We start from the raw sequence: 17,863 nt of genomic DNA, 5'->3' as shown, positions 1-17,863 counted from the left end.
TTAAAAAATGTTTAGTTATATAATTAAAACAAACGGAGTAGTTTCTTAAATCAAATTAATGCATTACTTTAATTTAGGTTGTTAAATGTATTATTTAAAGTATACTTTCATAAGAACTGATTACAAAAGGACAGAAGGGCTTCCCTTCTTACCCAGTGTTCTTGTGCTGTTTCAAAAAACAAAACAAAACAAAACAATTAACAGAATAATTAACAAGATAACAACAACAAAAGTTTCAACCCCCTTGAGTTGTGCACTATACTTTTAAGTTTTGCCCAGTAGCATGTTTGCCCTGTAGAAAAGCAATTGCATAGACAAACCAGTGCGACAGTCTTAACTTGGACACAGGCAGGCCTGTTGCTCTCCAAAGTATACAAATAGCTGCTCTGAGAAGCTGAAACTGTCTTGAGTGCTCAATATAAACGCAAGTATAGGTCACAGCAAGCATGTATCAAGCATCTCTGTCCCAGCCGGTGTTTCAAGTGAAATGCAGTGTTATGACCTTTGCTTTAAACAGAGTAGAAAGCAACTTTCTCAATGTTTAACGAAAAGACACCTTTTGATAGTGTTCAACAAGCACTGAAAAAGCACATGTCTTACTGGCGAGCTCCATCGAGCAGCCTGACTAGAAGATTCCATGACTCTAGGTTGGGCTGCCATATCATTCCCTTTGCTTGAGAGAGGAGGTCTCTCTTCAGCGTGATAATCCACGGAGGGGCTGCCAGCACTTCCACAATTTCTGGGAACCATGGCTTGCTGGGCAATTTTGATGCCACTAACAGAATGGATTCTTTTACCTCTCAGATTTTGCACAGCACACAAATGCAGAAGTTTCACTAGGGGAAAGGCATACTTGTGCGCTTTTGGCCAGCTGTGAGCTAGTGCATCCATCCCCAGAGGAGATTGTGTCAGGAGAGATTCACCGACATCCTGCCAAATACACTCCAAATCATATTGACAGTCAAAGGGTATAATCTCCACTCTCATTGGATCACCCCACCCCTCGACAGTAAGTATAATTCAGGCATCCGGGGACATGTACTGACTGAATAGAGAGGAGGTGTTGATCTGACCACAGAAGAAAGTCTTTCATTAGCTGCAGCAGAGGTTGTGAGCTCACACCCCCTTGGTGATTTATAAATGCTACTTGATCACCTGGCAAATATGAAGACCCTAGCGATACAGTCATATTGTGCCAAGGGGTCAGCACATTCAAACAGTCACGCGTCATTCTAATGCACAACGTATATATGCGCCACACGCTCTGTGGCATGTGAGTTTTCATCCAGAGCTGAAGCAGTCAGCGTGATGATTTTGAATGAGTGCTTCAATAGCACACGATTAATTGGTCTCAGATAAAAAGATTGGGCAGAGTCCAACATCTTTCTTTGGTACCAGAAAATGATGACACTTGTACCAGAAAAAAACAGCTCTCACAATCTGCAAGGGGCACTGTCTCTACAGCACATTTTGTGAGAAGGTTGTGGATTTCTTCACGTATAACTGAGGCATTCTGCTTCTGTACGGTGTACATCAACACACCATTGAAATGGGGGAGTCTGAGAAAGAACTGAAGTGTGTAGCATTCTTTATTGATTTTATAACCCACTCTGATACCTCTGGCAATGCCTACCAAACTTTTGTGTATTGTGACAGTATTCGAGGCAGACTGCACACTGTGAGGGTTAACTCACTGTTGGGGCGAATGGGGAGTTTAATGCCGCATGAGCAAGACAGTGAGTGATGGGGGTGAGAGGAGTAAGAGGAGAAAAACTGCTCTGATATTGAGGTGAGTTTTGTTTTTGTATTTTTTATTTTTTTTTTACTTTATTGCATTGGATAGTGGAACAGTCCAAACACAAAAATGATTTTTTCTTCTTGCTGCCTACAACAGGCAGGGAGGCATGTTAAATACACATAGCGGAGTGTGCTGACTCCTTCAGTGGCTCGTCTTTGGTGCTAGGTGCAGCTTTCCTCCTCTGAGGGACTGCATCAGGAACACAGCTTTGTTTCCAGTGCTAGCCTGCTGTCTCTGTCAGGGTGGGGCCTCTGGCTCTTCTTCGAGACCTTACAATGCTTCATTCACAGCTGATTTCCCATGCTGAGGCGGATCGCTCCATCCGTCACTTTTGTCTCACTGAGGGACAGATCCAGTGGAGTATAACATACCTCACTCGGACAGGAGGGAGGATCCTGGATTGTGCACTTGACTAGTAAGAACCACGTTACATGACTTTGATATTTCGTTGTACACTTTGGAGAAAATGAGACTGGGCCTTTGCTAGTTGTTCTTTCGGCTGGTGTCCGACTGGAGGTACCATTCGTCCAGATGGCTTCTGGCTGGTTTGGCAGGAGGTGCCCACTCTAAACCAAGCTCATCAACTGCCTTGAACAGGACATGTAGGAACTCTACTATGATGGAGGTCCCCCATGTCACTGCAGTGGGGCACAGTATAATCCAGTGGGCTGTTGAACCACTCATCCTTTGCAGCTGCTGCCACCAAAATGGCATCATCCTCAGCACCCTCTATAGAGCCGAAGGACACCACATCTTGAATGTCGGGGGAGGGATGGAGATCAGCGGTCATGAAGCACACTGTAAGGGAACCTGCAAGGGGTGAGGGGAGCATGGGCACTGAGCCTGCGCTAGCTCTTAACCTGACCCTGACAGATCTACATCAAAAGCTTGTGGCACTTTCCTCCTCGGCTCGAAAGAGGCTGCAATGGAAGAGTGCAGTAGGACTTAATGGGTGAGTTAATCACCTTGGATGATGGACACATGAAGCCTGCAAAGTCCAGAGGCTCATATCTAATCATATCCAATAGCTCAGGAAAACCTGATGGTGTAACAGAAACTATTGACTCTATCTTTTCTAGCACTTTAGATACGGTTGGTCCTTAACGGTCCTTAAGCTGCTTAAAGATGATTAAGGAAAACAGTCAGACACCATGGTATAACAAGCACACTTGCACAGAAAGCAGACCAGAAAATGGAGCGTAGCTGGAAGAAAACAAATATTTATTATTGGATGGCAGGAAAGTAATTCTACTTATAGAAAATCTCTAAAAGCTGCTAGATTAGCTTACTTTTTGATTCTCTTAGAAGAAAACAAACACAATCCAAGATATTTATTCAATACAGTGCCTAAATAAAAAATAAAGCATCAACAGACACAGAACTTCTCAACAGCACAGCGGTAATGATTTTATTAACTTCTTTACTTCCATGATCGATTCTATTATCGTTAGTAAGTAGCAGGTCACATTAGTCAAGCAAGCATCAGCTGATTCTCAGCTGATCCCCATCTACTATTGGAATATGACCACTATCTAAGCATTCATATATAACAACCCTCAGTTTATCTGCAGTTTTGATTTGTTTAATAGCTAATAACCCTCCTCCATCCCTGACTCCTCCTCTGTCAGTCAAGATTCAGCTTTCTGAATCTCATTTGAATCAGACTAATTCTAAATGTGTACATAAAATTATTTAACTTTAATAATATCTGCAATACAATAATGTTGGTTCTGTTCTGTTTACACTGGGTGGTTATCGCAGCTGTCCCTGCTCTTATCCATGAAGCCTAGCAGGGAGTTTTTGCCCCAGACCAGAACCATATCTAATTCAAATTGTATGCTAATTGTCAGCCATCTTTGATGATAGTGGTCCTGACAGAACTCAGTCTTCTGTCAAAAATACTTTTGAAAGGCAGAATTATCTCACCTATGTTCCTTTTTAAAGAGAAATAGTGTATTTGGGGATTTCCATTCAGGATTGAGACCATATCAAAGTATAGAGACCACTATCATCAGTTACAAATGACCTGCTCTTATTCAATCGTGGTTGTATTGCTCTAGTAGTGCTACTGGATTTTAGTGCTGCATTTGACACTATTGGCCACAACATTCTTTTGAGTAGACTACAAAATAATGTTCGGCATTAATGGAATTCCACGATTGTCATGCTTTAAATCATACTTATCTGACTGTCATTAATTTGTAGCTGAAAATTACAAGTTATCATATGATTCACAAGTACAGTATGGAGTGCCACAAGGCTCAGTACTAGGACTTTTGCATTTCACACTTTACATGTTACCTTTGGAGATATCATCAGGAAACATGGTGTCAGCTTTCACTGTTATGGTGATGTGTGTGTGTGTGTGTGTCTATATATATATATATATATATATATATATATATATATATTAGGGCCTGGACTCGATTAAAAAATGTAATCTAATTAACTAGAGGCTTTGTAATTAATTAATCGAAATTAATCGCATTTTAATCGCATATAAATATTTGACCTGAGAACAGTGAGAAGTAATTTTTTTTTTTCACAGGGATTTATAGTATACCATTGAATAATGACTGAATACATAAGCTTAAGTAACAAAATATTGTTTATTTTTGTTCAACCAAGTCTAGCAGACCAGTGCAATTTTTGCCTTGAAGTGTAGCAATAGCATATTTAGAAACAATTTAGAAATAGTACGTTTCAGAAATTCAGGAAGCTTATAGGTGCTGGAACCTTCTGTAAAGTATTTTTTTTTTTTAAGTAAAACACAATACTGTCAATTACATTCAGAACATTGGAAACCCTGACTATTAGAAAACATCTCTCTCTTGCTTCAGAGGCCATAACATACTAAGTCCAACCCTCAATAACCTTGGCCAAAACAATAAAGAGTTCAACATAAACTGTTGCACCAACAAAATAATACATAGTTCAACATAAAGTGTAAAGTCCACGCTAGCTGCTATATGCTGCGCCTGCGGTGATATGCGAATGCTAGTTGGTGCTCCAGTATAATCGGTCCGCCGAATATATATACACACACACACACACACACACACACACACACACACACACACGCACACATACACACACACACACACACAGGATGTCTAGTAATTTTCTTCTTGTAAATTCTGAAAAAAAAAAAAAAAAACCTAGGGTTTTAATTATTGGAACAAAAACTTTGCATGTAATAACCTAATACAATGTCTTACACTTGATGATCAGTTAGGAAACTAGCTGTGCATAGTGTTTCACACAGACTTACAATCCATGTTATAGTTTCAAATAAAAATAATGTCTCTAACATCTTTGGCAGTAGTTTTTATGGATCAAAAGCAATTATTCCTTACATAACGAAACCAAACAAAGATATACGGATAAATGCGGTTCTTTATTAAGCAGAGGTTCTTAGGGGAGAGATTCAGAGCAAACGGGTAAATCAGCACAGAGTTCCGAAAACTGAAGGAATATAGCTCACGTAATGACTGGTCCTTCTGTGTCTTTCTCAGATCTGACGCATAATGACTTTGACGAAGACAAACAGATGACCGGTTTTAGTCCAGGTTAGTGAGTCAGGTAAGGAGTAGCATAGTAAACTCAAGACCAGACAAATTGCAACTGCAGTGAGCTAGTGTTGATGAGCTGGTGACAGTCAGGTGTGGCTGATTAGTAATTCGCTAACAGAATACCTAACAGAATCAAAATGCCTACAAAAAACAAAACAGTTGTGAGTTGACTGTGAGTTATGGGTTTTTATATATAGTTTGTCACTGTAAAGACTTGCTCACATTTTCATTTTCATCCCCCCAAAAAAATAAAAAATAAATGCTGTCTACCCTGACTAAAGTATAACCACCCATCATATCAAACACACGCAGCCACAAACAGAGATAAGAGGTAAGTTTTCTGCTCTTCAGGTTCTATTCACTGGTCACCACCACCCAAGGTTGAATTTATATGTTTACTCTATGTTATGCATACAATAAAATCCTGCCCTCTAATTTTTCACATTCTAAAAGCTTTTTCACTCTGAAATTTGTCACAATAGATAAATCCAGTCAGCCACAACTTCTGTTACATTACTTTAATTTTACTGAGCAGGACACTAAAATGATATGATGTGAAATCAAAAATGAAAATGGCAAGATGCAATAGAGTTTTGCATTTGTTATATTTACATTGACTGCCATTTTTTGTAATTGTAAAGTTTAAAACAAGCCTAAGATACTGATAAACAGTGGCGTTTAGTTGGTCTCAGACATGACTTGGAATCAGACTTGAGTCTGACTGCCCATTTTGGATTCAGACTCATTATAATGAAAAGCTTTAACGTCTGCTGTCAATTTCAGCTCCTCACTGGTTCAGTATAATGACTTGTGTTCCACATCACTTTGTTCTAAAAGCTTCTGCCATGTCAACAAAGGCCTAAGCTGTCTCCAGCTGGAGGGTCAGCTTTATCAGAGGGATGTCAGACTGTTGACAACATTTATCACATCTGTTCTTCTCTTCCATTGATCTTACAGCACTAGTGAAAAGTGTTAACTCCTGGAAACTTGCCAGGTATTACTCTAGTTTGTAAAAAGAAGGTTGGGAGAAAGTGATTCTGACAATCCACAGTGAGAAATTTCACTTCATTGCACATACGCACTTATCGATTATCTTGCTCTCATAAAAAAAAAAAAAAAAAAAAAAAAAAAAAAAGGCAACGCTCCTTACCCTATTACAGTACCTGAGAAGGTAACTCAACCCTAACAGATGCTGCAAATTGAAATACTCATCATTGATATAAATAACAAACCCACATTTCAAAAATAAAAGGTGAATCACTCTACTATCTTGTAGCAAAAGTTGATGCTGTCACTCACTTTTCAATGGCAAAAAAAAAAAAAACCTGCAATGTTCACAGCTCCTACTGAAATCCATGTTTTAATTATTTTTTTTAAACTGTAATTGTATATATATGATCTTAGAAATAATATTTTGCCCCTTAAAACATGAAAATATGCATGCAATTACTCAGTAAAGCCAAGAAAATGTTCCAGCTGAAAATGTAGCAAAAACTATAATATATTAAAGACAAAATAAAAAATGTGTATGTGGGTTGCCCAGTTCTGTCACTTATAATAAGATTTTAATTATCAAATATGAATAATTAAGTGATATTAATGTCTGCTTTAAGATTCTACAGTTATGTGACTCTGAAATAAGAAAGAATATAAAAAACAATAAAAAAAATCATAGAGGATTAATAAGTTTTATTGGTTTTATAATAAGTGACCCCGATGTATTATAGGCACATATTGGTGCATGAATCCATTTAAGGTGTAGGGAGTAGAGTTCTACCTGAGCATGTTTTATTAGACTCATCTTCATTATCTCCACAGTCATTAGCTCCATCACAAAGCCACCTTTTGGGTATGCAGCGGTTACTGGGACACTTGAACTGTTCAACTGGGCAACTGTGGTTAGCTGGAAGGAACAAAAGAAACAAAAAATTCAGTGCATGTCAATGAAATGTTTTGTTCTAATGAGTACATATTGTATAAAAATGGTATCAAATATTGCAGGTTACAAAACATTTGGAAGCTTGATATGTATTTCTATTGTTTTATTTATGTTTGTTTATTTATTTATTTATTATTATTATTTGTTTTACATGTTTTGTTATACTGCTGACAGCCCGCTTTACATATAAGTGAGTACATATGCATAATACTCTCAAAATACTTTTGTTTTGGCACAGCAGCTTTCATTGTGCTATTCATCTATTCTCTCGAGCTAGATTCACATTTATCTCAAAATATGAGTTTGCCCTCAGGATGTTGGGTTTATTCAAAGTAGCACCTGTGTTTTCCTCTCCTATTTGTTCTATTTAATAATAGAACCTGCTATTACTCATGACCCTGGATACTCAACACGTCCCCAACAGACAATGAGTAACAGATGAAATGGGAAACCAGATTCAAGTTGGATCAGGCAGTAAAGTATCTGTCATATTAAACTATAAGACATCCCAGCAAAGCAGAAAATTGATTTTGCAATTCTAATAATTCTGGTAGAACATCACATTAAAGTATTTCTCATAGTGAAAAATTATTCAGTGTTTTAACATGGTGCTTATCTTATCGATTAGCTCATGAGCTGACTGTGCTGTGGGATGCAGCGTGTGGGAGAACATTTTAATACCGGTGTTCTTCCTGCTTGATATTGCAGCCATTTTTCCCTGAGATGTCAGTTAACAACTTTTTAATTACCTACAAAGTATATGTAAAAAGTATGCTTGTTCAGATTTACATTTATGTAGATGTATTTATCCAGTGCAATTTTAGCTACAGTATATATTTTATCAGCATATGTATTTACTATTATACAATGAGAGTATTTGTGGTGGTCCTAGCACCGGACACAAGCAGTGCGGTGCAACAAATCCCTGGAAGCTAACAATAGATAAAATGTTCTACATATTAGATTGCGTTTAATCAACGTCTACACCTAGCACAGTTCTAAACATATCCCTTACAATAATGCAAAAATAGTAATTATTTTTGTACAAAATGAGAAAAAAATATGCTATATTGATGCGCGCATGGCCAGTGGTTTTTGCCATATGCCCTCTAGCCTTAATCGTGACCCATGGTTTGTCTGTATGTGTATTCAGAGCCAGTGAGCAAGTGACATTCAAAATAACAACAACAACAACAACAAAACAATAATAATAATAATAATAATAACTGTGTTAATGCGTGATCAAATAATTGTCGCTGTTAATTAATTAATGTATTAACACAATAATAACAGCCCTAATTTCAAATACATTTATTAATTGAATCCTGAAGGATTTATTTTTTTATTTTTGATCAACTAAATATAGAATTGATGAGCACTTCCTTCCAAAAAATGTAAAAAATAAAAAATATCCATTTTGTGATATTGTTGCAGTGTTCATCTTGTTACCAGTTTGGTAAAAAATGGAAGACACCTCTGATACCTGAACAGAATGGAAATTTTGTATGGAGTAATACATCACAGACATATGATACTGAGTGCATGCTAAATGACACAGCTTGAGGCCACAGAGGTTTGATGGTTTAGTAAAGCAGACACAACAGGGATTATACATCGTCGTCAGAGGGAAAGAATACAAGGTACATACAGCATACGTGGGCCTCCTCATCACTGCCATCTAAACAGTCATCATCTCCATCACAAATCCAACTGACTCGTATGCAGCGCCAGTTCCTGCACTGAAACTCATCATTTTTGCACTGCTGGGGCTCCTCTCGACCTGCTGAGTCTACAGTAAAAAAAAAAAAAATGAAAAAATGAATAATAAAAAAAGAAAAGATCTTAAAGGAAAATATAGCCAGACTCAGTTTTTGGGTGATGTGGAGTCTGGGGGTAAAACTAGTACCATACCATATTGCTTTTTAAATTCATAAAATTTTCGTCGTGATACTTTTTCAAATAAACCAAGCATGTTACTTCCATCTTTATTATAACATTGTAACATGACAATAAACAAGTATTACATATATAAAACAGCATGAATTTAGATTATGTTCGTCTTTATTTGAGTAACTGATGAGTTCTATGAAGGACTAGGACTGATCTAAAAATAAAATAAAGCAATAAATTAGCCATTTATAATTTAAAAAAATATTTTAAATTGATAAAATCACATATTGCATGATAAATAAGAAGACATTTGAAATAATTTATATGTTAAATGTAAAGTAAAAATACAGCTTTTAAATTCAATTAAAATAATAAAAATAAAAAATCAAACTTTGGCCTTTGATGAACAATGGTCACCAGCAAAGGCACAGTTTTTTGGGAAATTTTGAAAAGCTCTACATACAAACATACTGACATTCAGAGGTTTTTACATTTAACTGTATTTTTAAACATTTGTTAGATAAAAAATAAATAAATATGACAATCTGATTTTATCATAAAAAAAAAAAAAAACTTTTATGCTTATAATGAACCCATTGGTAACTGATTCCTTTATTTTTTTATAGAAGCTCTCTTAGTCCTGTATTTTGTTTAAGAAAATGGTATTTTAAAAACCCTACCGGAGCATGTGACATTGTTCTTGTCCAGGTGCTGGTTGTCGCCACATGCGCACACCCGACCTCCTGGGATGGCCAAACAGAGGGTACCGCAACCACCATAATTCACCCGGCAGGCATTGTCACCTAAAAAACAAACATAGGCCTAAACAAGAGATATCTGCAAATCTTTTTTCCCACGGGCAGGACGACTGTTTATGTGTTCATCACTTTATGGCTTTTATCAATGTCTCTCCTTGAAGCACAGAACATAAAGTTCTTCTTCACTGCCCACTCAGAACCAATTTCCTGCTCTTCTGGGATGCTGGTGGTACACGGGGACATTATTTTTAATCACACGTCAAGTAAATTATTGGAAACAGTGGAGACGAGAGCCATTTGATGCTCTTTTTCTTTCGCAAGACATAATTTGTTGTGTGGGCAATGACACCTTCAGAACGATGGGGGACGAGAGGAGAAAAACAACGTTTTGTGAGAAAACTGTCACTTATTAAGTTGAGGAATGGGGACAATAATAAGGTTTCATTTAGAGAGGGGTTGAAAGTCATTGCCTGGACCAATGAGATAAAAACTGTTTTGTAACGGCCAATCTGTGGTACCCCAGGGAGCGGAAACACAATTAATCTTTTTCCTGACAAGCGCTTTGAAGAAATTCCTCTTCTGTTGAGAACATAGACTGTCAAAAAGGCCATATTGTCAAGGCAGGAAATTCATACATGACATAACAGCAGTTCCTAGACTTCTCTTGCCACAAGACTTGGTGTTATGAATGCTGTAAGTTTCATGTCAAGAGGAGAATATTTAAAACATGAGACGAGACTGCTGGTCCCAAAAGCCTATGTCGTCATTCTCAAAAGAGTGAGTCTCTTTGACAAGTAAGCATACAGTCTGCTCCTCTAAAAATGCACCACCCTTAGGAAAGTAAGAGATGAAACGTGGGAGCCGAACACACGGCTGTGTTCTCTGTGCCACTCGTCTGCATGTGCAAGGGCCCCGCTGAGCAGCGTCCCTCCCTCTGTGTGTTATGACTAGCAGTTATGAGCGAGGATGACAGTAATCATCCCTCCTTGCCTCAGACATCCACACAGAGTTAAACATTCTAAACAGAGCTTTAGAAGATTAAACCCACCCACTCAACTGTATGGCTCCTACTCTGCAGATGGGCCTATGCTGATCAAAGTTAAAACCAAGAACATTTGTAAAAGCCAAACTGTTTGTAAAAAAAAAAAAAAAAAAAAAAAAAAAAAAAATCATTTATTATGATTTTTCTGAAATAATGAACTACTCCATGTAATATGTGAAACAATTTTCCAGCTAGATTTTTTTGTGCATTTATTTCAAGCATATTACTATTTGGTACGATGAACCATTATGCACCAACGTCAAATGTTGTGCACCATTCAGAAATGAACTGAAAACATCCAAAAAGTTTAGATTTTAGATTTAATTTTATTTATTTATTTATTTGATTACAAAACTGTAAAATATTTAGTCAGATTTTTTAATCACTTTCAAAAAGGAAAGAAAATCTTACTGAGCCCAGGCTATGGAACGGTAATATACATTAATAAATAACTTTAATTAATTTTCCAGTCTTTGAAAGTCTTTATTTTTTATTATTATTATTTTTTAATTAAATTCAATTTAGTAAATTCATCTTCCTGTTACTGCTAATTAAATGCCTCTGTGTTGTGGTCAATTCAAATTACATTACAACCTGTATAAATTAAAAGAGAAATAATATAAAGTCTGACCATTACTCATCAAAATATAATTGAAAAAAGATGAAAAATGTGTCATTCTGTAATCTTTAACTTTCCTTAAATTGACTTTTTAAGTGTTAAGTTAAAGTGACTTTACCCAGCTGGCTTTGTGCATTATAAACTCTGATCCCGAACAGAGGTGGCCGTTCACTCCTCAGCAGAGTGACTTCACCAGAGACCAGATCCAACTGGAAGATGGAGGCGTTCATGTACTCCGTCCAGAAGATGGAATTTTGGTACAGTGCAATCCCAAACGGGTGATTGAGTTCCCTGCCACTGTACACAACCTACAGTGAATTGCAAAAAAATAAAAATAATAATAATAATTACCATGCACTGTTCTGACACCTGTGCCAGAAGGATTAACTATTGTTTTTCTTTAATGTCTATTTTCTTTTCCTCCTGCACAGTAATGGGATGAAAAGTTTAAAAATAATGTCAACAATGTTCCAACGCTTCAGATAAATGCCAGTAAACTCTCAAAATGCACTCTCATTTTGCATTAAATTATTCATCCAAGACCATATTTTAAAAGCTGTGCTGTCAACATACATTTTATAGCTCTATATGTTAATTCTGTCAAAGTTTGTCTCAATAATATAGCAGTTTAGTCATAACGTCAATCCATAGGCCTATCCAGGAAGCTAAATTGCCATGGGTTCCCTCAGGAATTTCAAATTGGTTTTATAATAGTGGTTTTCAATCTGGAGTAAAAATAAAGTTTGTAGTGAATATTACTTGAAGATACTTCCCCATTCTGTGCAACAAACTAGTAACAGTCAGACCTCAATTTTCATTTTTGCAATAACTGTCTGATTAAATACGTTTGAAGTTCATTAAAAAATAATAATAATTTGTGAGTGTGATAGTACATGCTTAATTAATTGTTGAATTGTGATCCTTATAAAACAGCATTAGCATTGGTGTTGAGGGCATATAAGTTATTAGAAACAAAATTCACATTTAAGGTATGACTGCTGATAATGTATATGTTGTAGAACAAAAGAGAAAAGTCTTTTCAATTAAATTATGAAGGAACCCAGGCTAAATGTTAATTCTCTTCCATTTTTTAGGAAGCTCTGTATCATTTGTTAAAGGGGGGGTGAAATGCTCGTTTTCACTCAATATCCTGTTAATCTTGAGTACCTATAGAGTAGTACTGCATCCTTCATAACTCCAAAAAGTCTTTAGTTTTATTATATTCATAAGAGAAAGATAGTCTGTACCGTTTTTTTACCGGAAAAACATGACTGGCTGAAGGCGTGACGTGTGAGCGGAGCTAAAGAATCACGAGCGCCAGTAGGCTTTTGCCATGGGAGCTTAAGAAATCCAAAACAAACCATGGCTAACAGTCAGATTCAGCCATTTATTTATGATCCAGAATCAGATCCCGAGGCTGAAACTGAATGAGAGCAGCAGCAGCAAAGACTCGCTCTGAGCGGGGCTCGAACCCGGGTCTCCGGCATGGGAGGCGGACGCACTAACAAGGAGGCAGAGATATTTTAAGCAGTTTTACTCACCGCCTGCGGTTCCAACACACGATCGTGACCCTTTTTCGTTGGGATTGCATCATCCTTAAGAAATAAACGATACGCAAATCCGTCGTCAAACTGGGCCTTGTTTGTAAAACAAGCATCTTCGAAATGCAGGGAACAAACAAAAACACTTGCACAACTCCGTCGATGCTCTGTAAAAATAAACTCCATCCACTGGTCCCTTAATGCTGTTTTTTATTTGGTAATCTGTGCAGGGTTGTCTTGTCCTGGCAACCAAAAACACACTTCTTTTGTGACTTTTCGCGACGCTCTCACTCTGATCAGGCTGTGCTCAGCCTCTCTCTCCTCTGCTATACGGGAGCGCGCGCTCTTCCGGCAGAAGTTCCTTAGGACCCATATAAGGAATTCCGCTCCATCTAACGTCACACAGAGCCATACTCGAAAAAACAACTTTCCGAAACTTGTGACAAACCGGAAGGAGTATTTTGGGAACAAAAATACTCCTTCAAACGTACAACTTAATTTTTGAAACTTTGTCCATGTTTAGCATGGGAATCCAACTCTTTAACAGTGTAAAAAACTAAGTATGCATGAAATAGCATTTCACCCCCCCCCCCCCCCCCCCCTTAAACATAATCCCAAATGATTTCTAAGATTTCTAAGCTAAGAAAACAAAAACAAAAATTTAACTCACCATTCTGCCAGTGCCATTGAGGTAGATTCTCTCAATGTGATCATAATAGGCATCACACCAGTACATGGTACTGGTTCCATGTCCCAGAGTGAGTCCATTGGGCCACAGCATGTTAGATGTGACAAATATTTTCCTGTTGGAACCGTCCATCCAGGCTTTCTCTATTCTACCGATGCTGTCGTTCACCTCATCCTCTTCCCAATCCGTCCAGTACATCCAACTGTACCCAAAACCAGAACACAGTCCTTGAAAAACAGCACTTCTATTTACTTTTGAAGCAAGCATTAATATCAATCACATATTACTAGCTAATACAGGAAGTGTACAGCTTAAGCATGTAGAAACAAATTGCCTGCAGGTCTAAAAATGTGCAAGCTTAACTGAACATAACAAAATATGTTTAACCAAAAAAACAGCAACTCGCACCCAGGGGAATCTGGAAATTAATCTGTATATGTGTACATTTATGTATTTCCCTTTTAGTCAGTCACTTTAGACATATATCTGTTCCCTCTTTCAGAGAATGAGGTTTACATAAGTAACCAAGACGTTTTTTACATTTCCTTTTCAATGTGGGGCGTATAGATTACTGTGCCAACATGAACTGTAATAGGTTAGTGATATTTGAAAAGTGATTGGGTCAATGTTCTGACATGATCCTTTGCCTAGTAAGTGTGCTTAAGGGATTTGTTGCCTCTGAGTACTACTCAGCGGTCAACGCAAGCTTTTCTGTCTCATCACTGATAGAAGCCGTGCTTCAAGTACACCACATAAAACAGAATTGGACAGAGGGCGAATCAAGCGTGCAAGTAGTGTTGGCTACATGACCACATGAATTATTCAGAAGGCAAACAGCATGCTCCAAGTCTCTAGATTTCAGAATTTAATAACATGCAGGGTCCAACCAACATGAGCAAAGATTACATGCCATTTTCCATGAGTACAGCACAAAACAGGGCCCGAGGCTCTGAAAAAAATGAAGTCTTGTTTATATAACATTGTATGGGTCAAAATGATAGATTTTTCTTTTATGCCAAAACAAACAAACAAATAAATACATCAAATAAATAATCCTGAACCTAAAGTTTTGAATGTTTTTGAATTTGATTGAGGAATAGCTAATGGACAGAAAGTAAGAAAGACAAAAATAAGGAGTGTAGATGGGGATATTGGTGAGAGAAACACTGAAGATTTTATGAATTCCCTAAACTGGAGCATCAAGCTAGCACAATAATGACTTCATTACACTGTGGAGTTTATGTTCTATGAACTTGTAGGAGTAGGGATGGGTGATATATCACATGCGATTGTCACTCGCATTTCGTCAGTAAAGCTGATTACCACTAAATCGCCATCACCTGCTTTCAAATGGAGCGCCATTTAATAGACAGAACCATAGTTCACTGACAAGATACGCAATATCACATTCATTATCGCAGATGAATCGCCTTCGATAATGAACGCGATATTGCGTAGCTTGTCAGTGAACTATGGTTCTGTCTATTATTTAAATGGTGCTCCATTTGAAAGCAGGTGATGGCGATTTAGCGGTAATCAGGGAACCAACTAACGAAATGCGCGTGACAATCGCATGCGATACATCACCCATCCCTACGTAGGAGTTTACAAAAATCAGTTCTGACCATCTGAAAATCCCACAGTTTAGAAAATCTGCTTCGGTGAATGAATATAGGACAGCAATGAAGTGAGCACAGAGTAGAACTCAAAAAAACAAAACAAATAGAGAGACAGACATGTTAATCGTGAAAGTCCAAATGACAGAGTGTAGGATACTAAAAGAGAAAAAAAAATAGTTACGAAAGGAGGCAAGATCATTTTATCAAGTTATCACAGGCTGCTTGTGGCATCAACAGAGAGTTGTGTGAGTGGGGTGGTGGTGGGGGGGGGGGGGGGGTTGAAGAGATAAAGAAATCAGGACAGGGAGGGAAGCACATCCAGCAGACCAGATAAAGATCAACATGCTACCTGTCTAACTGATAGATGGCCAACTCCTAATCACAGGACCTAACCCCATTTCTATAAATAAGCCCACAGAGGTGGGCCAAAACAACAGCCAAAACTGTACTAGAGATTATAAAAATAAAGGTTGAACTAGTAAGGCATTTTGATTAAATTCAGTCATAATTGACCATTTCGCAAAGACCCCCCCCCCCCCCCCCCCCAGTTATTTTTACGACATCCAACAAGTCATGGCACTTTTACGAAGTGAAAAATGTAATTCAGAGCAAAGAGGACACTGACAACGAGCGCCAACAGGTTACTTTTGGTATGAAACAGCTTTTAGATTTATTTTTTAAGGAAATTCAAACAATAAATTCAATTTTATGACAGTTCAAGCGGAATGTAAATTGATCATTCCTTCCTCTTCAATAGTTAAAGCACAAAATAAACATGAATGAACATCAGAAGGTATCTTGTTTCAACTCAGTGTTAATTTTGACACGAAATTTTAATTTAGTTTTAGTCTTAGTCTTTTGACTATAATTCTTTTTAGTTTTAGTCAAGTTTTAGTCATCTGATTTGTTTTAATTTTAGTCTTATTTTAGTCGACTAAAATTGCTTGGTATTTTAGTCGACTAAAATTGCTTGGTATTTTAGTCGACTAAAATTGCTTGGTATTTTAGTCGACTAAAATAAGACTAAAATCAATAACAGATTTACTAGACAATTTTTTACAGCTGGTATAGGAAACAAACTTAACCAAAATATATAAAACACAAATTAAACTTTATTTCAACACAACTGTGTCTTTATTTCGATTCAAAAGCTTTTATGCAGCAACAAACACTGTCATGATAATGTAAACAATAACTAGCTGCCAATTGACCATCAATAAAAGAAAAATAAAGTTAGGTCCAGGACCTTAAAGCTTACAGCTGAGCTGAACAATAAGTGCATACATTTAAAGTAAATATTTAATAAGTTGGGTGGATAAAAAAAGTAACAAGATTTTATAAGGTATTCATTTGTCTAGCAATATTGTATGTTTTAAATACTACAATATTGCTAGATTAGTATGTATAATGATAGGATTTGAACATTCACGTTTCACATGACTAATATAGAAATATTTGTGATATTGTCAACAAGTAGAACATTATAAAATATACTAAACATTAGTATTAATCAAATGTATGTATCATAATATTACGTATTAGTATTGTGCTCTCATCTAACTGGAAGAAGGGGCTATTTTACAGTACTTTTCAGTTCGTAATATTTAATGCTACAACATCTACGCACTGCAGTCTTCCAATTTTGCTTAGCTCAATAAACAAAAGAACATCGTTGTGAAATTACATTTGAGAAAATGTCCGGGTGGCTCGTCTGTAAATGTCTTTTCAAATTGGCTGTGTTCTTGCCACGAATGAGCGCTCCGCGTGCTTTACACTTTGTTTTGTTTTGTTCGTCGTCAAACGTGAAGTGAGCTGTGGACATTTTGTCACTCTTTTAGACATCACCTCTTCGAATGCCGTCTTCCCGGGAGCTCATTTAAAAACTGAAAACCTTCGCTTCACGTCTCAATAAGTCAGACTCGGATTGGTTCTCTTCTCTCATGCAGTCTCGCCTGTTCCATTTTGCCGGTTCTTTTGTTCATTCCTCGCATCTCTCCCGTCTGCTGATTTGATTTTCGTCACAGTCTATTTTCGTCTCGTCCTTTATTCGTTGACGATAATGTCAATCAATTAAGTCATAGTTTTAGTCTCCATCAGTGCCTTCTTTTTTAGTTTTCGTTTCGTTTTCGTCCGCAAAAATATATTCGTGACGAAAATAATGACGAAAATATTTAGTCAACGAAATTAACACTGTTTCAACTATGGAAAGATGTCAACACACACCATTTTTCAAATTTTTAATGTGTGTGTTGAACCACATGCCAGATTAAGCATTATTATTTATTTTTTATAATTATATATATATATATATATATATATATATATATATATATATATATATATATATAAATATAAAATATATATGAAATATATATATATATATATATATATATATAT

The 17,863-nt window shown here is 36.8% G+C and overlaps 1 protein-coding gene across 1 annotated transcript in view; it reads right to left on the bottom strand.

Annotated features, from left to right (window-relative positions):
• The window catches only part of LOC128019997 (low-density lipoprotein receptor-related protein 1B-like), a 199,717-nt gene that overhangs the window by 104,337 nt on the left and 77,517 nt on the right, over window positions 1–17,863 (bottom strand). The window contains exons 12-16 of the mRNA XM_052606482.1: window positions 13,830–14,049; window positions 11,737–11,926; window positions 9,880–10,002; window positions 8,958–9,098; window positions 7,148–7,273 (exon numbers count right to left, since the gene is read on the bottom strand). Of these exons, the coding sequence (XP_052462442.1) occupies window positions 7,148–7,273; window positions 8,958–9,098; window positions 9,880–10,002; window positions 11,737–11,926; window positions 13,830–14,049 (800 nt within the window). The remainder of the gene's footprint in view (window positions 1–7,147; window positions 7,274–8,957; window positions 9,099–9,879; window positions 10,003–11,736; window positions 11,927–13,829; window positions 14,050–17,863) is intronic.

The sequence above is a fragment of the Carassius gibelio genome, chromosome A9 (genome assembly GCF_023724105.1).
Source record: "Carassius gibelio isolate Cgi1373 ecotype wild population from Czech Republic chromosome A9, carGib1.2-hapl.c, whole genome shotgun sequence".
Lineage (NCBI taxonomy): Eukaryota > Metazoa > Chordata > Actinopteri > Cypriniformes > Cyprinidae > Carassius > Carassius gibelio.
This window is presented reverse-complemented; position numbering and strand designations above follow the sequence as displayed.